Raw genomic sequence first — 26,262 nt, forward strand, 5'->3', positions numbered from 1 at the left:
ACCTTTGTGTGGATGGTGTCATTTGGGCTCAGTGTGACTTTAGTCTGCTGTAGCTGAATACCGATAGTTTAAAGGAAGAGTAAACCAAGGCCACTCCACCAATGAAGAAGAAATCTGCAGAGATGTACTGACCTTTTGTTCATCACTTTAGTTTTCTTAAGCAGATTTACACAGCAAGTGCTATGAAATGTGAGTCTGCAAAAACGTATTTAATTTTTATTGAGAGGTCTTTGAGAGTAACCTGGAAGGATCAAATTAGAGATGGACCCAGTTCACCCTTCTTCCAGGATAAGACTGTGTCCCTGTATGGCACCTTCTACATGAGCGGGCACGTCCATCTCTCAATACAAATGTGTGATTCCTAGGATGCGTCAAATCCAAACGGAATAAGAACATGTTGTCTATAGATTTACAGTAGGTGTGTGTAAAAATACATACTAGCATTTTGGAGCACATTCAAATTGGTTGCTAAGCCACAGTGAAAAATGGTCAACAAACAGTGAAAGAACAATTTTACTTGGCATTTTATTCACTTAACAGAAACATTCACTTATCAGGTATCACTGAAGTGCAATTTACAGAACTTAGCAGCAAATTCACATATGTAAATTCAGATTTATTTTCTTTTGTTGTCTTTTTTGTTTCTTTTTTTACAAATATTACAAATGTACATCCATTAGTACAGTATTGCCATTCACTCATGCGTGTTATGTACAGAATCTTCACTAAAGAATTACTACTGAGCAATTTTTCCTTTGCTTCAGGAAATGCTGTGTATAGGTCATGTGTGCTTCTGGGATGTGGTCCCATCACACTCTATCTCTGCACGTAATGAGGAGAAGTAGACATTTAAGGTCATATTAACCCTAGTGCAAGCAGGTGCAACTCCATTGTCTTCAATGAGATCAGCTGACGCCCACTTGCAGTGGGAACTTGGTTTGGTCCCCACTACTAAATTCGTTCTGGCAGCTGAATCCAGGATTGCATTTATGTATTTCTTGCAACAAAGGATAATTCAATCCCACCACACTTTCCTTTTTGTCCTTAAAAATAACCAGGCACGGTGTTTTGTTGTCACAGTAGCTGCAACACCAGCCTGTGGAGCTATATGCATTAGTTGAGTTGACATCATGCCAGGGCTGGAGGAGGATGGATGAGGGCAGGGAGATATAAGGAGGAGCTGTTGAGGTCTCTTGTGTGCTATATAAAGAGTAACTTGGAGAGGAAAAGTAGAAGACATTGCTTCCCCCTGCCCTGTGGATCTCCGCATGAGAAACCTTGTCCTCCTCTCTGGTTGCCCTGTGGTTTCTCTCCCTTGGTGGGAACAGCTGGAGCCCCTGAGGCCACCACTGCCAGTGTCACCCACAGCTTCTCCCACACCTCCAGTCATGGGCCTGATCCCCTGTCCACCCACTGATCCTTTGGGCACCTTTGCTGCCCAGATCACACCGGATGTCTGCACCAGTAAGAGCTGTGTTAGAGGATGGGACCAGGTGGAGGTACTGGAAAGCTCCAGAAAGTGCCAAAAATACTCTGAATGTTAATCAGAATAGCTGACAAAGTGGTCAAAGTATTGACAAAGCGGTTATCACAAAATGTTTCCATTATTGAAACGTCTCAGGTTTTTGTTGGTTTTTTTTTGTTGTTGTTGGTTTTGGTGTTTTGTTTTGGTTTTTTTTTTTTTTTTTTTTTTTAGCTATTTCTACTATAAGGATTTTTTTTAAATATTTTTGGTAGTTAATGTGGAATGTATTATTTTGCTGCAAAGGTTTCTGTAAGGGGAGAGCTTTGTTTTATCTAATTTAAAAATTCTAGTTTATCACAATTATTTTTATACAAGACACTATAGATACATCTTGTAGTTTATAATCTAAAAATAAAATCTCATCAAAATACTGTAGCTATTCTATTGTGGGCATCAATAAACAATGTATTTACTGCATATGGCTCTCCAAACATGATAAACCCTATACAAAGAGCATCTATCTTTATTGATAGGAACAGTTTCCCGTGTAAAGGAAATTACATGGAAAAATATGAGCCTTGTGTTGTTTGAAAAGTAACTCAGCTTGACAGTTCTGAGAAAATACCAAGACAATTATCACAAATCAGTAGCAGCATGTTATATACAGATTTAAAGAGAATCACAGGAATAAAAAGAAAACAGTAGTTATATACCCGCAAATCCTGTCATTTAAAAAAGCAAAAGCTGAAAGAAATGTACAGGGCATTTGAAGGTTGGTTCTGCAGTGGGACTATCAAAGCTCAGTTCTCCCATGACTGTATCTTCTGTATTCTGATGAAGTTTGGGATGGTTCAAAGATGAGGTTATATCAGACCCATGAAGAAAACATTTGTGAAGAAAATATTTAACTGTTGGTACTACTCATCTCCTAATTGAAAAGCCCCACCTGCCTTTCAGTCTGCAGATGAACATGAATAATAATAATACTTGGCATTTACACAGAGCTAGAATCTGAAAGCTCTTACATTGAGTAAGACCTTACCCACCCTGCCCAAGCCTGTAGTTGCATCTGCTGCACATACATCAATTGGACTATGTGGAGGGGTAAAACTCACTGTAAGAGTGACAGAATCTGGCTTACACCATTGCATATGACCAGAGCACTTTGATCCTGACAAGTTTCTTAGTGTGAAGCAGTTAAATATTATTATCCCCATTTGACATGTGAAGGAACTGAGGCAGGAGAGAGCCAAGTATCAAATGTGCTCTCTCGTTTGGGGTGTCTTAGTTGTGGCTACCCAACCCAGTGATTTTTCAGATGTATGGAGCATCCTGAGCTCACACCCACTTATTTAGAGCTGGGGGTTGTCAGAAGCTTGGAAATCTGTGGCTCTGGGTCCTGGCTCCAGCCTGCCTGATTTTAGGCAGCTACCTGACACTCCAGGGCTAGGAGCATCTTCACAGGGCTAGGAGCATCTTCACACTGGTCTTCACTGGCAGCCCCTGCAGAGCTGTGCACCTCTGCAGGCAGCGCAGGGTTGAATTGCCCTCTTGACAAGCATCTGCATCCTGGCTGGTGTCTAAAGGGCATGTGTGATGAACTGGGCCCAGATAATTAAAATTTTCAGCATGCAAAACTTGTGGCCAGATTTGAAGATTTGGTGGGAAGTGGTTCGTCCAAAGCATCAGAGGGAATAAGTGTAAAAACCAGGGGAATCTTGATGCCCGGCTTTGTGCTCAGAGCCAGCACTGGAGAACAGAGTTTAAAAATGTTGCATATCTTTTAGGTCCAAATTCTTTCTCACAGATTTAGAAAGCTAACAGGATGATTTTTGCATAGAGGTTAGACACCTTTTTTGCGGATTATTATGGATGCTCCGAGACTTGCTATCATGCTGTGTGCCTGGGGTACTTCCATCTTTGCTCACTATTTTCCATTATTCAGTGATGACTCTCACTGATTGTGTGAGGGAAAACAAATGCTATTTTGGATCAGACAGGTGGCATGCTAATGCCTTAAATCAATAATAACCAACAACAATAAACAATGAAATGCAGAATCTTTGTGGGAGTGGCATTATAATTTGGACAGGTGCATTCTTGGGAAGGGATCATGAGAAAGCAGTTTTCTAAATTCGAGTTCAGTGCATCAGACACATTTCTATTTACGTATTTCCAATACAGAATTAAAAGCAAATATTCCCACGGAGGTTGCTACTAAATCTCAAACTGCTTCAATTCTCTCGGTTCACGTGTCCTGCCTAGCTTTCTCTCCAGCTGATTTGATCCAGTCCTGTAGCAAAGGTGTCAAGTGATTTATACAGTTAGTAGGAACTGATCTTGCTCTGGGGGTTTCTTCACCCAGGTGCCCAGACCGGCTTTCTGAAACGCTTTAAACAGCTGCTGCTTGACAGACTGGTACGTCTGAGCCACCAGCTTTGCCTCACTGTACACTGATGGCATGTCTCCATGGCTTGGTATTCGTGTGCTCAGCTGCAGAACAAAAATCAGGGAAGGGGAAAAAAAATGAAATAATAAAAAAATCAACCAACGAGCCAAAAGAAACAGGAGGCTTCAGTAGCTGTATAATCTTCCTGTCTACATTTCATAAGCAACAAACAATCATTGTGCTTTGTGTGTTTGCTTTTGGTTTAACAACATAAAAACAGGGAAGCAATAAATGCCTGTGACACGGTTTCCAGCCATGGCAAAGAGGAATGGGGTAAACAGCTTTGCCTTGGAGTGGGCACAGGCAGTAGCAAATCTTGGTGTATTTTACAAAGGCAAAACCCCACTTCTCAGTTAAGATGATTTTTAGGGACAAAAATAGAAAAAGAGTCCTTTCTGGGGATCTTTAAAGAATGTGCTCAGTTTAGCTTGGGATGTGGAACAGGTCAGTGCTTCCAAGTAATGCCAAGAGACTCAGGAAGGAGCGTCCCCGCCTACACTCTCCCCTTTTCCTTCTTTAATCTGTTATTGTTGGAAATGCTGTGAAACCTGCCCAGTACAGGGCAGAAATTAGGCATCAGGATTCATGCTGGTGTGGGAGAAGTGAGTGCTCTGTCAGGATACTGGAGCCGCACGCTGGGAACTGCCTCGGGAGACAACGCCACATGTCCACTGCCCCTCATCACCTGGAGCACACAGGAGGGAGCAGACACCCTTCGCTTTGCAGAAGGACTAAATAAACAACCTCCTCTGACCCGCCCAAGTCTTAACAGTGCCGAACGAGCAGTGAGGCTTTGACATTATATGAAAGAAAACGAAGTCTGGAAAATGCCTTAGAGCAAGCCGACGGGTGAAAGTACAGCTCTTACAAGCCAGGGAAATAGCACCCTGTAGGAAAATGTGCCCTCAAAGCACAGCCTGGTGAGCAAGCAATACTCTTTTCCTTCTCTCTAAAAAGGAGAAATGCTGAAAGGCAGATTAAAGGAAAAGGCGGATGCGCAGACTGAAATGAGCTGTTCCAGTCTGTGTGGTGCCAGCACACTGTTGGGCTGCTCTGGCCGGGCGTGTATTGGCCCAGCTGGCAAGGGAGGGCAATGCTGCCAGCCCGGGTGCCGATGGGCCACGAGCTGGCCTGGCAGGTGGTGGGGTGGCTCCCCTCCAGCTGCCCCTTTGTACCCCAGAGGTGGACACCGATGACATTATCAAATGCTTTGTTTTGTCAAAAGCAAAGTGCCCTGCCCAGCCATGAGTTACTCCTTCCTGCTCACCCCAGCCCCATGGTGTGATCCATGTGCAGGCCAGCTCTCCTGGCCATAGTCCTGGCCATAGCCTGCCCTGGGGCCCAGCTTGCCCCAGGTTTTGTTCCTGTGAGGATCCCTCCATTTTGGGGGCAGTGGGAGTGCTTCTCACACCCCTTCCCATGCCACCTGCTGTGCAGGAAATAGTCTGGGACCTGTGCCACCAAACTGTGACTGAGACCTGGGCATGAAGCTACATTGGTCCCTTCTGCTCCCTCCCAGGCTCTCTCCCAGGTCCCTGTGAGGTTATGCCGCTGCCCAGGATGGAATGAATCTCACCAGCCTCCTTCCCTGGGGTCTCCTGCAGAGCAGAACAACCCCTTTGGGTTTGTCTTCATACCTCTCCACCCTGCCTGTCCATTTGCCTTCCTGAATGACTTTGTTGTGGAAGTGGCTCCAGACTTCCCTGCCATCAACTCTGCCTTTATCTTTTCCACTCGTTTCCCAACAGGAAAAAGGTTTTGACACTTAATAAAATAATTTTTTCTTGTCCTCATCTTCTCCCACTCTACATGGACTGCAGGACAATTCTTGATAAGCTTTATAGCAAACTAATATTCCAGCAGTGAAAGTAGGTGGGCTGAAGAGACACTGCATTTGCCCTGCTGCTCCTCCTAAAGTGGTGGGGTCAGGCTCACCACCTTGGTATCTGGGTCCTTCTCTCCCCCAGCACTTCCTTGAGGGGTCAGGCAAGAGGAGAAATGGCGACTCCAGAACAAGGAATAACGAGAGGAACATTTCCTTATTCCACATCAAGCTTCTTCCTACATGTCCTACATCTCTAGGCTCCACCCTGTAGTTTTTCAACATCTGTCTATCTTGACACTCTCTCCTGTCTGTGGGAAGTAACTGAAGTGTGAGGGCAGGTTGACTTCAGTGCCATTTCAAATAAGGGAAGTTCATGGCTATCTTCCCTAGAGAAAGCAGGGCTGTAAAGGGGTGATGGCCATTTTAATTAAGTACAACCTGTAGTTTTAATGCTGTTAAATTGTACTGCTGCTGAGTGTAATGAAATCAGAGAGCCTTCAGCACCTGGCCACTCACCTTGAGAGGAGCAGCTGTATTGTTGTATAGATTTATCAGCACATCTGGGAGAGTGGGGAGGAGGAGGGGAAGGGGCAAACCTGCTTTAGTCAGCTCACTTGGGTGAGACTGTGAGTCGTTTAGGTTGAGAGTCTAAATGCCTGTGGAACAGTGAAGTGAGGTAGATGCCTCCAAGGTGATGAGAAATACTTCACTCAGGCTTCTGAGACTTAGTGAGTTCAATACTTCCCTTAGAGTCAAAGGGATACTTGGGGTGAGATGCATGAAAAATTACCCAGTTGTGCTTGTATGGCTGCTTAACACTCTCTTGACTTTTGACTGCTCATCTGAGCATGGCTCCATTGCCAAGGATAGCCAGAACACCCATCTCTGCTCCAAACCCACATGGGTTTCTGCCATTGGCTGTCTTTGGACTCAGCTCCCATAGCTGACTCTGCAGGCTCTCAGCTCCTGATCCTCTCCCAGGTCCTACCAGGAGGGACTCAGGACACCTGTGGAAGCTGCAGCTTCATCATGAGATTACCAAAACAGGGTTGACCCTTACTAGCCCATGTAGAGCTGGCAGCAGTGTCCTGTCAGCGCATCAGACCCACCTTGCCATGAAGCTTTGCCCACCGAGTGAAGAACATGTGCTTGCAAAGCCGTGAGGGACTCCCACAGGTCCTCTTCCCTGTCGTGGCATTGATAACCTCCAGGTCGGCGTTCCCCACAATCCAGTTCACACTGAAACTGGGAGATTTTCCAGGCTGCCGAGCATCAGCATGGCTAACCCCTGGCAGGAGAGAAGGACACCAGTAACATCCAGTGCTCAAAACCTTCAGAGGCTGCTAACATGTGGTGTGTCGTTGTGGCACATGAGACATCCTTGAGCGAACGTGCTGTCATTGTGCACTGCACATGCTGTTGTCACCATCAGTTAAATGTTACAAGGCTGACTACCTTAGAGTGACATAATTTAGAAATTCCAATAGATCTTTTTCCACATTGCAGGCAAACCTTTCGTTAGCTTAAGGAAAAGTGTTAGATTGTAGTGCGTGCTATTGACAGCAGTGTGACGGTTGCTGAGTGAAATCTTTCAGAAAGGCTTTAATGGGATAACTGGTTTTTAAAAGGAAAAAGCAGAAAAGTGCTTTTGCCATGAGTTCCTCCATGTGAGTTTTCCATGGTTCAGCATATTAATCTGCTGTTAACTGTTGGGGCCTTTGTGGTGATGTGAAGTCTAGATCACAGGGGGTTTAAACAGGGGATAAGAAAATACAAAACATACATTTCATCATCACAGATTGATTCTTAGATCCAAGTTAATAATGACATTGTAGACATCACAGACCTACACAGAAAACTCTTGCTCCTCACCTTGTGTCTGCCTGCAGGTTTCCTACCTTGTATGGGTGCAATAATCTCTTCAAGAGCTAGTTAGTGTCTTAATGAAAATATTTTGGACATGTTTAAGTGAAATGCATATTATTTAATTTTAGACAGCTACAATGATGATGTTTTTGATCACCTGGGGTGACTGAATGACCTCTGTGTCATTCACATGGCCAATTTTGGACATCTGAATCACATATTGGAGTCCACTGCCTACATGGGTGAGATCTCCCTTGGCTCTAAATGCAGATAGGGCTGCAAGGTCAGGTGTGGGTGTGTACATGAGACAGAGTTATTTTTAATCATGTGAATTCCTGTTTTTTCTTAACTATTTAGTGTAGTTCAACCTTTCCGTGACTCCTGTCACTTTCTCATTTCTTATACCTGAAACCAGGGAGGGATTAGTCTTTGTAAGGAAATAAGAGGAATAAAGAAAGTGGCTGGTTTATTTTCCAGCACAGGATAAATTCAACAAAATGAGCTCTGCCTTGCCCTGCTCATTAGTGCTTTTGGGAGCAAGGAATCAACACTGGGAGCTTCCAAGGCTGGAAAAAACAGAGTGACCTGAAGCAGTTTGAATATTTTGGAAAATGTGGGCACTGGACGATGTGTCTGGATCCAGCTGTTGAATCCCTCTCTACTAATTTGCTGTGTGGGCCACTTGCCTGCAAACCTGGACAACAAGAGCCACTGTGGTGAGCAGGCAGGTGGGGACCATGCTGGTGGGCAGCTGGCACAGTCATCCTGGCACAAGCCAGCACCAGGACTGGATCTCTGTTTTGAAACAGCAGCTCCCATTGGAGCCACTGCCTGCAGCAGCTCCAACAACAGCTCACAGTTTGCACAGCTCGATGGGACCTGCTTTCATTGCTCTTGGGTGGAGGGCAACAGAGAAAGGTCCTTTGCCTTTTCTGCTAAAGGGTTTCAAAGAACTTTGGCAGAGAGTGAGAAGTACTGATATGGGCTGTTCAGAGAGGAGGAGATTAAAGAAGAGAGATCAAAGCCCCTCCTTTCCAAAGTGCCCTTTCTCACTCAGGGATCTCATTTTCATAACGGATGCACACCATGAGCATCTGCTGAACTCAGGCAGAATGGGAGGAGATGGGACCTGGTGGGAATGCAGCATCTGTCACCATGTTAAACATGCTGAGCTTGGTAAGTTCTAGAGAGAGACTGTGGGAGAAGTGGATTGCTGTGCAGGGTCCATTGCGGCAGGGACGCTGCCTCTGTGTGCAGCTTCTGCATCCTGCCTCTCATCATCATGGAAAGCAATGTCAGTGAGGGACATGCTCCCTCTTTCCTCCTGTCCCCTCTGCCCTGGGAGGGAGCTGCAAGAGCCAGATGGAACTGAGCATGCACACAGAGAGAGAGGTGGCCATTGAAGGGAAAAAAATTATATGGCACAACCACTTTGTATTGGTGGCAAAGCTGGAACTGCAGAAATCATCTCAGTCACTGGAACTGAACTCGCTACTGTGTGTAGAAGAGAGTTACAGCTAAGTCACAACCTCACTCAGGATTTGTAAACACATTCATGTTGTATTAATACCTCTTTCAATTCCCCCCCCCCCCCCCCAAGATAACAGATCAGTCTGCATCTAAAACTCCAGTTCACCTAGGCAACAGGATATAAACTGAGCCCTTGAAAATCAGATAGCTCTCTGGTACTTATTGAAACACCTCTATACAGAACAAGATGCAAACAGATCAAAATCGGCTGTTTGACACTATGCACCATTCTCTGTTGAGATAGCACCCAAAAGCTTAGGGAACTGAGTGCCAAAAGACATGAGAGCCAACACCCTGCTGTGCAAAGTTGCCACAGTCCACTAAAGCAATAAAAATGCTATGAAAACACTGACCAGAGGAAAAGAAGGAAAGGCTGTATGGAGGACAGAGCAGGCTGTGGGTGCCTATCAGTGGGGAGGTGGGGCATGTAAGCCCCCGCCCAGCCTGGGACCTGTGCTCTTGGTGGACCTCTGTGACACCTGGGAGCTTCCCCCAATGCCTGGAACACCCTCCATGCTGGTTTGGCTTTCATGCTTTCTTTTCCCAGCTATCATATATAAGTACATGTATTTAAGTAAATAGAAGATATTTTCACATCATTTTCCAAATGCAAGAGAAGAGGCTTTAAAGAAAACACCATGAGACTCATGACAGATGCAAATATAGAGCCTAGATATATTCTCTGATTGTTGTTTTTGATCCTTTACACTTTATACTTAACACTTTTTTCATGCTTTTCTTTTGAAAAAGAGCTGTTCTGATTTTATTTGAAAGGTAACACCCAAATAATCTAGATCATTTTCTCTCCTTTATGTAAAACATCATCCTTAAAACCAACACAACAGAGTACAATAGGAGACCATAGAAACCGAAAGAAAAAGCCTTTGTACAAATAATATAAACTTGAATATTGTGGTATATGAACTGAAATCTGTCCTCATTCTCCCCTCTCTCCCAGCAAAGTCTCATGCCTCTTCAGGATACCATTTAGAATGGTTTTAATCTTAAGAGAAAAGGAAATAAAAATGACACAGGGCTTTTCTTTCTTCAAAAAAATACACCCAAGAATAATCCAAGTGAATGAGTGGATTTCCAGTTGGACTGGTGCGAGTGGAAAACCTCACTGATTATTTTTCTGTAGGGCCAAGGAATTATCTCATCCCACATTGTGACTCTCTTCTCCATTGAAATGTTTGTACTACTATGATCAAGTGAAAAAATTGGCATCCTTATAATTGAAGGAGTCCTGCAATTTGAAATCCCTGGCTAGTCGGATCCCTGAGAGGAGCATGGGAGGTGGAGTTTTCTGGCTGAGGTTGCTGAGGTTTGGTCTCTAATGCATTTGGTTTGGCTTTTGCTAGGTGCCCATCTCCTTAGTCACTGGATATGCTGTCAGCATAGTTTTCCAGGTAAGAGAAATGCAGCACAAGCCTCAGCAATGTAAGTTTTAAGCAGTATTGGATCCCTGGGATTTGTGGGGGAGGGAAGATTACAAATAATGGCTTCAGAGACAAAAACAATGTAGACAGAGAGAGACAGATTCCTCCCACTGCTTCTCCTGGGCTGAAGAAAGCCCACAAATACAACCGAAAGCAAAGCAAAAGCTTTTCCGAACAGAAGTCTCTGGGAGGGAGGAACCCAGCCATGAAGCATGCAGATATTTAAAATTACACAAGAGCCCTCGGATACATTTCTACCTCCCTTGAAATCTTTGGCAATGACTCTTGGGCATAAATGCGCACTTGGGCCATGTATGAGCCATTACTTTTACGGTGCAAGGCCAACCCATCAAAGCAATAGCTGTTCTGTTGTTATATCCCTTATTGTATTTTCAGTCCTCCAACAGTTGAAGTGGGTTTCCCTGTATATCCTGCAGACACAGTGAAAGTGGGTGTGATTTTGACCTTAATGTATGGGTGGACTTATAATGAGTTAGGGCTGGCACAGGATGAGAACAACCTCCCCAGTGGGAGCTGCAGAGGCTTCTGGCAAACGGGTGTGTTGCAAAAATAACAGCCAGGTTTGGGAAATGGGGAGATTTTTCCTGACCAGCTGTGATTCCTTTCCTCCCTCCTACGATGTGGTGTGGGAAGGAAGAAGGGGCTGAGTCATGCCCATGCTGAACCAGGGCAGGAGGGACAGGAGGGGGCATGGGGTGGAGGACCGTGAAGCAGAGTTTCCTGCATACTTGCATTGCACAGTCTTTGGCTAGCTGCACTGAAGAGTTAAAAAATGGAGATAAGCTGTTCAAAAGGATAAGCCTTTTGACTTATTCACCTCATAACACGTACATGCACATTACACTTACAAGATATACTAAACCACACAGAACCTGAGAATTTCCCCAGTGGCTAAACTATCACTTCTGCCTCAGCCAAACTAATTTTGTCACAAGAACACATTAAAAAAAAAAAAGAACATGAAATAGATAAGGGATAAAATAGCACTCTCCTGACTGAGGAACCTAGAGGACTTTGAAAGGCAATGGTGTACGCTACTAAAGCATCCTGACCTCCCATCTCTGTAACCCTGACATCTCAGGGAAACCTTCTGAAAAAAAATTATCAGAGTCTAAAAGTCATATAAGGGTCTAATCCTGTGCAGAACTGGTGGTCCTTAGCACTCACATGCCTTGTGAGAATCTGAAGGCATTAGAGACGGTGGGATTTTGCTGGCATGAGGCCAGACAGCTGCTGCCTGGATGGTGGTTAAGGAACCATGAGCCAGGGTGATGGAATAGAAAGGACCTGAGACTGGGGTAGGGATGGGGGCTGGGAAGGAGAAGTGGTGGCAGTGAGAGTAGCCCAAAAGATAGCTGGAAACTGTGGAGATGATCACATGACAGGCAGCAGCCTTGTCAGATGGCAGCAAGGCATCGCAGAGGTCTGCTGAGCAGGCAGGGTCTCCTGCACGAATGAACAGCCCTTTTCTCATGGCCATCTGCTCCAAACATGATGGCTAGCAAGCGGTGAAGGAGTGGGGGCTCCGAGTAAGGGGTATGGATGGCAGGGCTGCATGCACAGGACCAGAGATGCGAGGGCTGATTCTCGTGACTCCACACATATTTGTGCTCACTGGGTAAGGGAGAGTGGTACGGGAGAGAGTAAAACTTAAAATTTACTGAAAACTTCTTCACTGGTTTTTAGAAATCTTTCACTTAGTCATACACTTTTTTTCCACTTTGAGCAGTCTTTGTACAGTGTTAGTTTTCCTAGTCAGCTTATGTCCACTACTGGTCCTTTTTGTGCTCACTGTGTGTGAAAAAGGAACTGGATTTAAATGCATCAGTTTCTTCATTCTACAAATTCATACTCTTCAGGAAAAAAAAAAAAAAAAAAAAGGAGGCATGGGCTAATGGTTTACTTACAAACAAGTAAACTTTCCTGTTGGTGAGTGGCACAATTAGTGATGGGAGAGGGCATCATTTGTCTTGCAGGCAGGTGTTTGCTTACCACTGAGAAGCAGCTGATTGCGCCGGTATGAAGTTGGCAGCTGACCAATGTCTTCTATTCTATGGCTCATTACCCGGGAAAGGTGACCAGTGTGATAGAGGCTTCCCACAATGATGCTGTGCAAGTACATGGGTTCAATGAAGAAGCTGAGGAGAGCACCTTGGAGCCCAAGGATGTTCCATCTGGAAAAGAAATTCAGGAGCAATAAAACACATGGGTGGAGGAATGGCCACAAGAGAGCTGCCCTGGGAAAAACAACAAAGGCCAGCACATGGGTTGGAGGGATGAGGGATGAAACCATTCCTGTCCTTGTCTATGATGCATGAAGCACTGCACTGTTGGATTATTATACATCCGTGGACTGATTCCCCCTCTATCATCATTTTAGATTACTGCAATGCCACTGATTTAAGGCATGTATTTTTGTCTTGTTATTGCAAACAGAGGCCTCTTGTTGAGAGCTATTATTTATAAAAGCATCTTCTGTTTGATGGACGTTCATTTAGCATGTCTTTAGCAGAATTTTAATTTTTTCCTGCATCTATAACTTTATGCTTGCAACAGTAGAGCTAAAATGAGTGCTTTTGTTATTCTACCTTTATTTATCTTTTGTCATACATTAGTACCATCCCCTAGTCATACAGCCAAGATAACATGTGCCTTAGGTGGCGAAAATTCCCACAAAATTTTTGTGAATAATTTTTGAAAGCCTCACATGCTGACATTTCCTTGCACAAATGATCATGCAGATATGAATACATCCATAAGAATCAAACACTGTTCCTGAACAGAAAAAATAAGTTACACTTTTAGGCAACCAATAATGTAACCAATAGTTTGACCTACTCTAAAGTGTTCAGAATGATGGCTATGTCACTCTGTTGCTGTCTTAAAGGTGCAAGAGAGTAATGGTGGAAATCTTGGGGCCTTCAATCTGTTACTGACTGTGAGCTCCATACTACTGATGTTGGATTAGTTGCCAGAACTGTTCTGCATTTTAATAGATTACGAGTTTTTACATCAAGCTAGGCACAAATATGACAGGATGCTCGCTCTAAACTCTTCAGGGGACAGGTAATTGGTTAAGAAGTGGAAAAATTTAATAGGGGAAGGAAGTCATGATGCAGTTATCTTCTTGGCAAACTTATTTAGCTCAGCCCATCTAACAAGAAGTTGTTCCCCACCACACAAACACTAACATGCTCTCTTACACTTGGATAATATTTTTATATGTCAAATGCTGTCAATCTGTTTGAATAGTTTTGAGTTCAGAAGTTCAAACTGAAAACGCTTCAGAAAATGTAGTTTTGGAGAGTGTATTTTGGCTCATTAAAAACCAAAACACCGGCAACATTAGGAACTCCGTAGCTGACTGAAGGAGAAGGTAAGAGGTGTCTGCTATTTAAGGCAACATCCAGTGGCTGCCATGCTAAATAATGTGTTTAAAGCACAATCTCCATCAGCAGCAAGCATTATGTTAGCTAATTTCTTACATCATTGTTCTTTTCATTAATTAACATTTCTCAACCGTTAGTGCAATTATTGCAGTGCTTCCGTGCTGTATGTCTCTTTTCATGATTAATAAGGAGTCATTATATTTCCCTTTCCTGAAGCAGTCAATTAACACGGAATACTTTCCATTAATTACTGAATGTTTAAAACCAGCATGCTGTACCTGGAGAGCAATCTGCTCTAGGAACCTGCGACACCAATTGCTTTAAAAAGTTCTCTTTAAATTTTATTCCAAAAACACAAGCAATTTAGCTGGCTGTATTAATTTGCCTCTGAAGCAGGGCTGTGAATGAGAAACATCTTTTAATCTCATGCAAGAAAAGGCAGCCATCTGGCTGCTGAGGATTTCAGAGTCAGACTCTCCCTGTTTCCCTCTGTAAATGCAGGTCATTAAAGTAATGTGTTCATCTACATAAAACTCAAATGGAATATAAAAGGTAATATTTATATACAAACAATTTAGTCCCACAATTTAAACAGTCATTGGTTTTATGAAACATTTACTTTAGTCGATCAGATTTGCATAACTTCATTTGGGGAAAAAAAAATGTGGTCATTCCTGCAAATAACATCACTTTTAAAGGAAAGTACTAGCTGCCTCTTTGAGTAAATATCTTATCATGATGCAAAATTAATAATGCAAGCTTAAGAAATAGAGTTGAGTTCAGCTAACAGTACTAGGCCTCTGACCAGCTTCTAAGGCAAGTAAAAAAATTAGACAGTGATATTTTTGTCCAGATGGAAACTTGTAAGATATCAATGTTTTTTCAACATTTGATATTTCCTTAAAGAAACCACTTGTATATTTGATTGAAGGAGAGAAAAAAGCAGCTAAACAGAAAAACAACATATGTTCAACAATATTTGAATTTTATCAATATGCACATCACAAGAAATCATCTGAGCTTTATTTACCAAAATAGGGGATTGTGTTCAGATCATAAATTGCAAGTAATAATGGTTATTTGATTTAAATTCTTCGCAAGGAACCTTCCTTTTCTTTAGACATATTTCTTTGCCTAATTCTGAACATGTTCATCCTAGTGTAACAAGGGATTCAGATGTCAATGGAATTACATTATTGGAAATCATAGTATAAACATGATCAGGTCATCCCCTATGTATTAAAGGCATTTCATAAACATTAATTAATACTCACAATGCTGCTGTGAGGTAAAACCCCATTTTTATACACCCCAAGGAACCAAGGCAGAAAGCCAGTATTATTTGCTGAAGTCTGCTGCATTATTTGGAGGCAGAGCTAGAGTCCACATTTTCTGGATACAATAGTAGTTTCTCAAGACAACCCCATTTTCCCATCCCAAAAGAAGACCCAGGCAGGTGTAGTGCGCAATGAAACTTATATAATCAGCCATGGCGGGTTTTGACTTCAAGGTATAAGTAGGTATAAAACAAATTGGATGGAAGGGCCAGACCAAAAAAGCAAGGGAGAAGAAACATAACAAGCAATCTGTGCCTGATGGGTAGAAGGCAGTGTAAAAAGAGACTGTCCCAGAAACAGACAGCACCCTATGGTAGGAAGGGCAGAGAAATCAGAAAAGGTGCTGACACCGAGAAGGCAATATTCAGTGGGGACTGCTTGCTGGGTCTTCTTGGGCAATACTAAGGCTGCTGTCCACCGTGGTGGTGATGGTGAAATGGGAGGAGGGTCATGGCACTGCCACCTGTATGCTGACCACTTCCTGGTTCAACACAGCACTGTTTTAGCAGCATCCATTCAGAGAAGAGGGATGAAAAAGCAGAGAAGGAACTTTGCTTTCAAGTCTAGCCCAGGTTCAGCAAAGTGTTTGGCTGGTTGTTTCTTTCTGGAAAGCAGCTCTGAGCACATGCATGAGTCCCACTGAGTCAGCACAATTCCTAAGAGGAGTCCTGTTCTGAGCTGGTCAAAACAAGACCAGCACTGCTCCTCTTGTCCTTCAGAGCACATTAAAAAGCACATTAATGATGGGGGAAATTTTCAGTTACTCATTCTGCTTCTGTTCTGTGGATAAAAAGACCTACCTTGGAGGGCAGCCAGTTCAGTATTTTGCATAAACAATAGATTTAACTGACAAATATTTGGGGGAAGGTCTTTTATTCTGTGTGTTCATCCCTTGACCAACACACATGGCTAATGTACTGACTCAGTCCTTTGATATCTGAACATCTATGGGATTGTTTGTAGGTAGATGATAGGGAAAGATCTGTCTGAGCACCAGTGAAACTATCAATAAGGGTGTTCATTTCTGAAGGAGCTATTTCTCTGTAGCCTAATTTAGGTCCATGAAAGTAGCTGTGTTCCCATCTGTAACAAAGTACTCTCCTCAAATGTGGCTTTTCAAAATAAAATTATTATTCAGAGCAATGCAGTGTTACATTTTGGGTCCTCAATATATCAAAGTGACTTTTCTCGCTATGAGGAAATATGCTGGATCATTCTGAATTTTCCTAATTGTGCAAGATTTTAAGGGCTGTTTTCAAGGGCATGCATCTCTCTAATAACATATTCTGCGTGCTTCGTAATAACCCTTCCAATAAAGTGAAAATCAACTCACTGCTCCCTTAGTCACAGATCTTATTTAAAAAACCCAAAATCTTCAGCAAGCAGGATCAATAAAACCAAATGTCTTCCCTTTTCTCTTAAATATGGGAGCCTTTGGTGCTAAATGGAAGGAAAGTATACCCTTCCTTTTGTTCAAAGAGCAGATATTACTTCACTGTTTACAAAGACAAAATCCTGCGTTCAGTTCTCAATATAGATAATCCTTGAATAAATATATTTTTGCCTGTTTGTCAATCACGGAAATGCCAGCAACGAGCTGGCAGGCATTCCCAGAGCAGGCAGCTTTTCTTTAATTAGATGCCATGCTCCCCCGGCCCTGGATGCAGGATGGGCTGAGGTTAAGACCCTGCAGAGTCCCCACACAGCTCCCATGCTCCTGGCAGCCTGGGGCCACCAGCAAGGTGTGTGGGGAAATGTGTCCCCAAGTCATAACTGCATCACAGCCTCCACACCTGCATGCTGTAGCATCATCTCACCATGCAGGTTGGCCATGGCCCCTCCCTGGCACCAACTGAAATATGGATGATAAAAATATTGAGGAAGGGGCTTGGGGGCAAACTCTCAGGGGTGCAAAGCGCTGCAGCCTCATGCAGGTCTGCGCGTGGCTCCTCTACCATTGCTGAGATGTGGTGTGACACCTGGAGCCCCTTCGCTGAGTATTCCCAGCACTGGTTTGCACATAGCATTACTCAAAGCTGAATGCCGACACGCTCCTGCCCTTGGCCTTGAACCCCTTCGAAACTGAGATGTAGAGAAATTCGCGTGATGCTTCAAAACATCTCAGGGAACTGTGTCCACCTGCCATTGAAGCTTGGTGAGACTGAAGTGTCTCCTCGGGACCTTTGGAAACCTCACCCCTTAAAAAGCACTGCTGATGAATTTCAAAGCTTATTTTGTTAAGACTTTTTATAAAAGACACTTTTTTTTGGTCATTATTAAGAGCTTTAAGTCTTACCCGCTTGGTGTGTTGTTAACCTCCTGTACCACAGTTTCTATTACCAATATTTCCAGCTATGCTTCACACAATATAAATTGTTATTCATGGTGGCCTGTGCTCAGCAGAACACCTGTGGTGTTCCTATTTATATGACCATTTAGCTATTATTGGTTTGGAAACTGGAACTAGTGCATTAGTTTTTGATCTGTATTTTAACAGTAGGTGGTTTATATATGTTTTCTGGAACATACCTTGTGGTGAAAGATTGAAATTGAAATCTCAGTCACACAAAAAGGGCTTAAGAGAGAGAATTACAAATCAGGTGCACAAATCATCTCTAACTGAAGATCTGGCTGTGTTAATTGATTTTCATTTACATTAATATGCAGCCTTTGAAGTAGCTTTTCTTAAGAGTTACCTTGTCAGGCTCAGTCTTCTGTTAACAATGGCTCTGGTTGACAGGCTAACACTAAAATAGATCTAAGAATGCCAATTTCTAACACTGACTTTGAGTCTTGCATTTTTTTATGCTACATTTAAATACAGCTTAATGTGCTCAACTCATCTTGTAAAATGCTACTTCAGACTCCCACTGCTAAATCCTGAAACAGTGCCTTAATACTACATTACCTTGCAATACTCGGAACATATTCTCAATACAGATTCTTTCCTATTCTCTAGCTTGTGAGCAAACATTAGCCATGGGACAAGAATAGGCTGTCAATGCTGTAATGCAAAATTTGGAGATCCTTTATTACTGTTTGTGTCATTTTACAGGTGAGGTATAATTTAGATGTTCAAGGATTTATTTAACCTTTGGGCTTAATGTCACTGTTTTTGTGAAGTATGAGGAAGTGGATGACCATTAACCTGGTGGTAAGAAAATACATAGTCTTTTAAAGGTGACCTTTTGAGAAGCGGTAGTAAGAAAACAATTTTAAGGCCAGAGCTTACAAAATGAACACTGAATTCTGGCTTTTATTTGATGTATAAAGACAGTGGTTGTGCGGATTCTTCCCTTCAAATCCTGGACCCTGCAAAGTACGTTCCCCAGGCCTACAGCCTGCAAGGGGACTTGTGAAAGAGAACAAGTGCCACAGCTCATGCATTTACAAGTAAGTCTATACACTGTCATAGTGTGTAGGTGCAAATTTGATGCACAGAAACGGGACATCTCTCTGAAGTAATTACATCAGCTAGATATCCAGTGAGCTCTATCCTGCCCACAGCTTAAGGTCTCCAGTCCCCTTGCTAAGGTCTGTCAAGGAAGAGGGTCTTGGGGAAGAGCCATGCACTGCAGAACTCAGTCTCTAATGGGACACCCAGATAAGAACTAATTTTAAAAATAAATCTTAATGTTGAGTGCTTGGAGCAAGATCCTCAAAATAATTTGCATATGCATGGTAACAGCAGTAATGCGGCAACATAAGACCTGGGAATGCCTGTTTATGCTAAGGGTCTGATGTGCTGTGGAGTACTGTGGTGGCCTCCTCCACATTCTCCCAGCACTATTGCAATTCTCTGCCAACCCATGGGCAATGGCAGTTGCAAAAATTAAACCTATGCAGCTGTTCAGAGGGGAATGCACTGCTGTTTTGGATTGGTTGATGCTGGGAGAAATAATTTCTCCAGTTTCTCTGCATGGAAGAAAAAGGGACCCAGATGTTGGTGATGAGATGTATAAGCCTGCTGAGTTCAGAGCACAGAACTAGAAACTTTATACAGAAGGGAGGTATGTGTTGTCAAACTGAGGGCATGGTGGGCCTAGGGAATGAGCTATGGTGGAAAAAGACTGGCCTGAAGCTCAGACAGTGTTTCCATGAATCAGAGGATGAAGTTTATGGAAGGTTTCCGTACTCTGTTGCAGACTCTGAATTTCCCCTACAAGTCGACCTGGAGGAGTGATGGACTTGAGTAAGAGAAGTGCACAGTTCTTTAACATTTTGTCCAGTCTTTCATACTTCCTCTGCTGTAGGACTAAGAAGCAGTGACATTTGGAAATTCTTATTTATATATGTATACATTTTCTTGTGCGAATTATCACCTGCAAATCTGGCATACACGTACAGGCTCTGTGTGCTGTGGGAAGCCAGCAGCGTGGTGCAGGGGAGAGGAGAGGCTCAGTGCTGGGCTGGCTTTGCACAGCTGGAGACCATGTCACTGAAGGGCACACAAACAGAGCCAGTGTCCCTGAGGCTCCAGGGTGACAAGGGGGTGCTCAAATGTCACCCCTGCAGCTCACAGGAACCTTAGCACCTCTCAGTCCTCAGTCGTCTGAACATTTCTGAGGGTCTGAGGCAGAATTTAGTGCTAAACCTTCCTAATGTTTTGTTATTGCATTTAGATCCTCAACGAGCAGCTGAACTCTAGAGATATCCTTGGTTTTTACCTAAATGTATGTGCTTGTGTGTGTGTGTGTGCGTGCATGCCTGTGTATGTATGTGTGTACATATGTCAATTTTCCTTAAAACATTTATCTGCTCCCAAGCAGCAACTGCAGAGACTTCCACCAGCAGCAGCATTAACCTTGCACTGACCTTCTAATAAGCAAAGGTACAAGCTACCTCTGCGTCCAGCGTTAGTGTGAGAAAGGGAGATGAAAAGAGATTTAATTTGGCCGATGTTATGACTTGGTTTGCTGTCACAAAAAGCCTCTTTTAGGGCTGTGATGTCTGTGTTGACATATAGGTCTTAATATAGGTTGCTATTAGCGTCAAGAAAATGTTAAATGACATAAATTTTTCTCCAAACAGCTGATCATTTTTAGAATTAATTTGCTCATGATATTGCTGCTTTTTCACAAGTGTATACAGTATACACTACAGAGGAAAATGAAGGTTGAAATCTTAGGTTTTACTGTAACTAATGAATTTTGGGTCTAAAGAACATTGTTTAATCCTAAAAATCCATGGCACTGAGAGGCTGAACTCACTTTAGCTCCACTGTGAGACTCACAGAAGTTGTGAACATAAAAGCTAACACTCAGGGTGTGTTATTTGGGGATTCACAGAGCCCAAACTTTAAATTTGCACATATAAATGCATAGGTTTTTAAAGCCAGAAGGAACCACCAAGATCTAGTCTGACCTCCTTTATAATGCAGTCACAGAATTTCACCTCGTAATTCCCTGCCTGAGCCAAATAACATGAGTATTCATGCCAGAAGTGTTTGTGCTTTAATTCAGTAAGGGAATAGGTGTGATACCAGGCTGTTTATCCTGCAGTCTCAACACAGCCACAGAGCCCAAATAATGCATACCAAGCATCAAATCCTCTCAAACTTGTGGTGATAGTAATAAAAATTGCTAAATGCCTTTGAATAACAAATAAATCTGATTAAACCACTCTCTGCTTATGGCTATCCTGTGAGCAAGAAAGAACATAAATCGTTAGATACATGATTTATAGAATATTATTCACTTTTCTGAGTAACTCTCTCCATTCTTGGGTCTTTGATATTCTGATAGCAATGTCCTTTGCAAATAATGCAAAATGATGTATATTTTAGCAGCTACTGGCTAGGTTCTCAAGAGGAAACATTCTCTAATAGCCCAGTGCTCCTGAGGGGCTTTTACAAGCAATAACATCCAAAGTATACAAGCCAGATTTTTGTCAAATTTTGCTTATATAAACATGAATTTCAGCTTCAGAGATCTTTTTTCTCATTGCAAGACAAGTCCAGATGACATGTAACCAGATTCCTGTATCCTGCAGACATTTGAAGAGTCAACTGTCTACATGGTAGAGCAAATATCTGGAGCCTGAAGTGTGGCACAGAAACCACATGCTGATCTCTTCATGGGGGTAAGAGTGGGGAAAGGGCCCTCACACAGCAGTCTCCTTGTCCACTGAACTCTTTTCCTGCCTGTACTGTACCAGCGAAGAAGGCAGAAAACAGCCCTATATGTGCTAAAACAAAGGTCAGGTGAAGAAACCTTTGATTTCTCCCCCTTACAGATGAGGATAATAATGATAAAAATTGATCATAGATCATATTTAATGTGGTAAACTGAAATTTGGGATAAAGTTTCTTGAAGGTGGTGGAGTCCCCATCCCTGGAGGTGTTTAAGAGTAGGGTCAACATAGCGCTTAGGGATATGGTGTAGTTAGAAACTGTCAGTGCTAGGTTAACGGTTGGACTGGATGATCTTCAAGGTCCTTTCCAACCTAGATGATTCTGTGATTCTGTGAAGGTACCATATCCAAACCTCTTCTCGTCACTCTTTGCCAAGCTCTATATAAAATTTATAGCAGCTAAAAATCTCCAACAATGTTATCACTGGTGGCCAGCCCTGTGGGTACTGCTTATTTTCTGACATGCAAGAGAAACTTTTTTTAACATTTCCTGTGTTATTGGTGCTTTGTTTTCACTCACGCAGTGATTCCCAAACTAGAACTTGTGAACCTAACTGAAGTTATGCCACAAACACATGTATTTGGGAGCCTGGTGGAAATAAAATTGCAGAACCAAGTCTCACAATGTGACTGTGAGAGAGGTAGGAAGGGAAAGTCATGACCTCCAAGTGCAGCCAGGGTTGTGAACATCTCTAGATAGCCTTGGGCATTCTCTTCAGAAACTTTCAGACCCTTCACCGTCATACATGCCATGGCGATCCCCCAGCACTATCTGTACTCCATTTGCCTTTCTTGGTTTCCCTTGTGAAAGGGTATTTTTTACATTGAACTCTGTGCTCTCTACTTCATTAACTTTGAATTTTTCTCCTCAAAATCCCTGTTTGGGCCTCTCTTGTCTTGTTTCCATCATTTCTACTTACTGGAGCTGCCCACAACAGACCAAAAAACAACCTCTTCTATGATCATTTCCCATCTTCATCCTTCACCTTTATTAGGAATGACCATTCCCTCTTCCTTGTAATCTTCATCGACTTCTGAATCTCGGTGATTTCTTGATCTTTTCTCTTCATCTATTAATTCAGCAGTTGTTCCACCCATTTTCCCTGTACCAGAGCTCTTAACCTGACTAAGGAGCCCACAGTGCTTGGAAGTATCCTTCTGAAGCATTTTTATTGCCACAACACCTACCACCATTCCTACAAATGCTGCTTTTCCCACTTCTTTTCTCAGCCTCTTTTTTAACTGTCTCTGACAGGTGAGAGTAAACATTTGCTGTTCAAAGCAGGAAATAATGATTGCCGATTTTTTTTTTTTTTTTGTCTAGGAAAATCCCATGCCCATTTGAGTTACAGTGCAAATAAACAATAAAAATTGCAGTAATTCATACAGTATTGCAATAATATCAAAGATGAGAGATGCAAAATTTTTTTTTCCTTGTGGTAGATTCTTTTTTTTCTTCACAGACTTTAATGCTGTTTAGATATGTGGCAACAAGGAAAGGACTCACTGAAAGTGCTTAGCAGATGTTCCTGGAGAAAACCCAGCTTCTGAGACTGTGCATTACAGTCAACATCCTCCTCAATAGCAAATGTAATACTGTTTGCAAAGCTGATATTTAATTCACTGGCTAATGACATTCAAAACTACAGAGAGTGCAATATATCCATTTTCAAACTTAAATTTGTTTAGTTTTGTGAGTCCATATGAGTCTGAATTTGGAAAAGCCAACTGCTTCTAAAAACAGTGAAGGAGATCCACTGAAAACAGTTTCGGTTTTCTGTTATCTCTTTATGAATAAATGAAAACATTATAGCAGAAGTTGCTCTTTATCCTTCATGCAAACACAACAGTTGTGATGATTACACTTAGCAGAGGGTGGATTTCATGAGTCTGTTAGTATTTCCATTTGCTGGTTCAGTCATACATTTTTCTGCCAAAATGGCAGTCTTTGCTAAGCCTACAGAATAATTTAAATTCAGTAGGTCATCCAGTTAAAGCTAAGAGCAGAATTTATGCATTTGCATTAAACAAAAGCTTTATGCTTTTTTGAAAGATTATGTTTATATTGGCCTTTAATAATTGGGCCAAATTCTCAGCTTATGCAATTTAACTGAGTTCTTAGGCATGATATTCCAGCAGAGAATTTGATCATAACATTCACATTTTTATAGCTATAATGTAATGTATTTTACATGTAAGCTGCATCTATAGCTAATACACATAATATATATGTAATTATGAGCATAAGTATATGTATGTATAGATATATACTAATAGTATAATAATAATAATAAAAATGCACACACTTTGTTTTCAGTTTGTGATAGCCATCATTTGCTATTAGTTAACGCCCTAAATTGAGAATGGTGAATGTGTTTGCATTTTAGGTGCCACCATGATATAATTATGAAATATTTATTATATGGCAATTATTCTACATAAATATATGTTGTATTTACAGGACAGAGCAGAAAGCCACAGAGGGAGCTGTGACGTGAAAGTTCTGCAATGACATTCAAACAGTAAAAATATTCCTAGCAGCCTTTAGGGCACTTTATCCAATAGGGTGTAGATGAGCTAAGTTTATCTGCATGATGGTTGGTTTGCAAGTTTTGGGGTAAATGATCCAATAAGAGCAGAGTGGATGTATTTTATTTGCACACTGAAATTCTATTGGCAAAAATGCTGCAAAGACAGTTTATATTTTTGTCACACTGTAAAAAGCTACTAACGACCTATGGAGAATTTTGGAAAATGTCCTGTTTACATTCCATCCAATGTATATGGTCTGTTTTTGCATACAGAGGAGGTCTTTGTTTCCATGGGGTTTGTCAGCTCCTGCTAGTTGTTCCCCACCAGTGGCCATAGTCCTCTGTGGCACCAAACTTCATTTCCACATGCAAAGAGTTTTGTGATGTATATACATCAGGTACCTGGCGATTTTGTCTGTACAGGACATGGTGATGAGCTGCTCTCCCAGCAATACGCCATCCCACGTCTGAGCTGTGGTATGACACCGGACAGGTATGGTTCCTTCTCCAGACTCAATCTTTGTTCGGAGGTGCCCACGGTATTTTCTCACTATGTGCTTGCTGCTGTTCACTGGGAAAAACAAACACAAGAATGGCAATAATCAAATGTTTTTAGAAAGAAACTTAGAGGTGACGTTGATGCCATAGCTTGCATTTGCAGAACCACCTGTGGAGGTCCTTTAAATTGGATGCAAAATTAGATGAGATTACACTCCAAGAAAGCAACACAGTGGAGAAGAGTATGTGCTCTCTAGCATGGTTGTCTTTTCGCATCAATCAAAACTTTCACACAGCACATGCTGAGCTCATGTTCCTGTTCCCACTCCCTTATATTTTTAAAAAGAACAGAGATTCTCTGTTTTTTAAAGAAGTAGTACAATTTCTTGTTTTTAACCCATGCTTATAGGATTGATGTCGGGGGAATATTTGGAAAACCTTGGTTAAATGAGTGGCATCAAGGACTTACCTGTGTGATGCAGTCCAGTCCAGTATTCTGGTGTGATATTCAGTGGCATTTTCTGAGTGATGTCAGAACCGAGGTTTTGGTTTGTTATCCTAAAATTTCACTGAAAATTCTCAAAAGCTGAAGTTTTATACTCCAGATCAAAAGCAAATAAAAACTTGCTAGTTATCTGTTGCTTGCTTAAATTACCTCTATAGTCTCCTTAAAGTGAGGTACCCTCCTGCCTTGTGTCATACTGATATCTTCTATGCAACTGCCATCTGTCACTTCAGTGATATTACTTGTTTGAGTGCAGGTCAGCTTTGGGGTGGTGCAGGGCAAGCAGCTAATGCACTTGTCCTGCACTGCAATGAACTTAACTGAGTCCTGCAGATATGCAGAAGTGCAGAAGATAATGACATTTCTGAAGTACTTCACCTTCATTTGTATGAAAAGAGAATCACTCTTACCCTCTTTATACTGCTACGTAACCCCTGGGTATTTTGGTTGCAAAAGAACAGCAAGGAACAGCAAGGAAATCCTCTGGGTCTTGCTCACTGTCTTACCTTCAGAGGGTTTCACTGAAGAACACCTCTGTGAAGCAGACCTTTCACAGTTTCCTTCTAGCCCAAAGGAAAATAACAAAAGACAGTATGTGATGACTTTTGTTTTCAAAGAAGAGGAGCGCCGCTTCTACGGACATGAGGCTTTTGACCATATTTCCTACTGTCCTGTGCATTTTTCCATGGCCTGCCCCTCAGCTGGACCAGAAGGCTTCTGCTTGTAAAGGCGATGCTCCTCAGCCCTCAGCGGGCAATGGGACTGCCTGTGTTCCTGGCACTGAGTAACATCAGGGTGTCACTGGTTGCAGGGCTGATCGAACCTCTGGCCACAAGCAGCTGGCTCTGTGCACACTCCCCAGTCACCCGCTCTCTCCCTCTGTCATTTTTTACCATCTTTGCTTTGTATGACTGTTTTCTGTGCTGCGAGCTCTGGTGGAAGCAATTGATTGACTTTGGCTGCTGCCAATGGATGGTTTACAAAAAGGGAATGGGAAAATAAATCACTTCTGCCTATTGGGATTAGCAGAGGTAGTGAACACTTGTAGAACAGCAGACTCAGCTGTGACCTGCCAGCAGACAGGCAGCTGAGCCCCCCTGCCCTGATCATTCCTTCACTTCCTTCCTGCTTTTTTAAAATTTAAGATGGGGATGTGTGTGCCAGCAGCATGCTGGACCACGTATCAATTGGATTGACTGGCCATGGTTGAAACCAATTCCCATCCAAAACCAGGCTCCATCATATCTGAAGTGTTTGCAAATACTGTAGGGTTTG

General features: G+C 42.4%; 1 protein-coding gene across 3 annotated transcripts in view; it reads right to left on the minus strand.

The window, feature by feature from the left end:
* Positions 1-506: 506 nt before the first annotated feature.
* The window catches only part of ADARB2 (adenosine deaminase RNA specific B2 (inactive)), a 317,822-nt gene continuing 292,066 nt past the window's right edge, over positions 507-26,262 (minus strand). For all 3 annotated transcript variants that reach the window (XM_074832022.1, XM_074832041.1, XM_074832032.1), the window contains 4 exons: positions 24,387-24,555; positions 12,588-12,769; positions 6,849-7,027; positions 507-3,958 (listed from right to left, as the gene is read on the minus strand). In XM_074832022.1, the coding sequence (XP_074688123.1) occupies positions 3,782-3,958; positions 6,849-7,027; positions 12,588-12,769; positions 24,387-24,555 (707 nt within the window). In that variant the 3' untranslated portion in view covers positions 507-3,781. The remainder of the gene's footprint in view (positions 3,959-6,848; positions 7,028-12,587; positions 12,770-24,386; positions 24,556-26,262) is intronic.

This window comes from Strix aluco, chromosome 1 (assembly GCF_031877795.1).
Source record: "Strix aluco isolate bStrAlu1 chromosome 1, bStrAlu1.hap1, whole genome shotgun sequence".
Classification (NCBI taxonomy): Eukaryota; Metazoa; Chordata; class Aves; order Strigiformes; family Strigidae; genus Strix; species Strix aluco.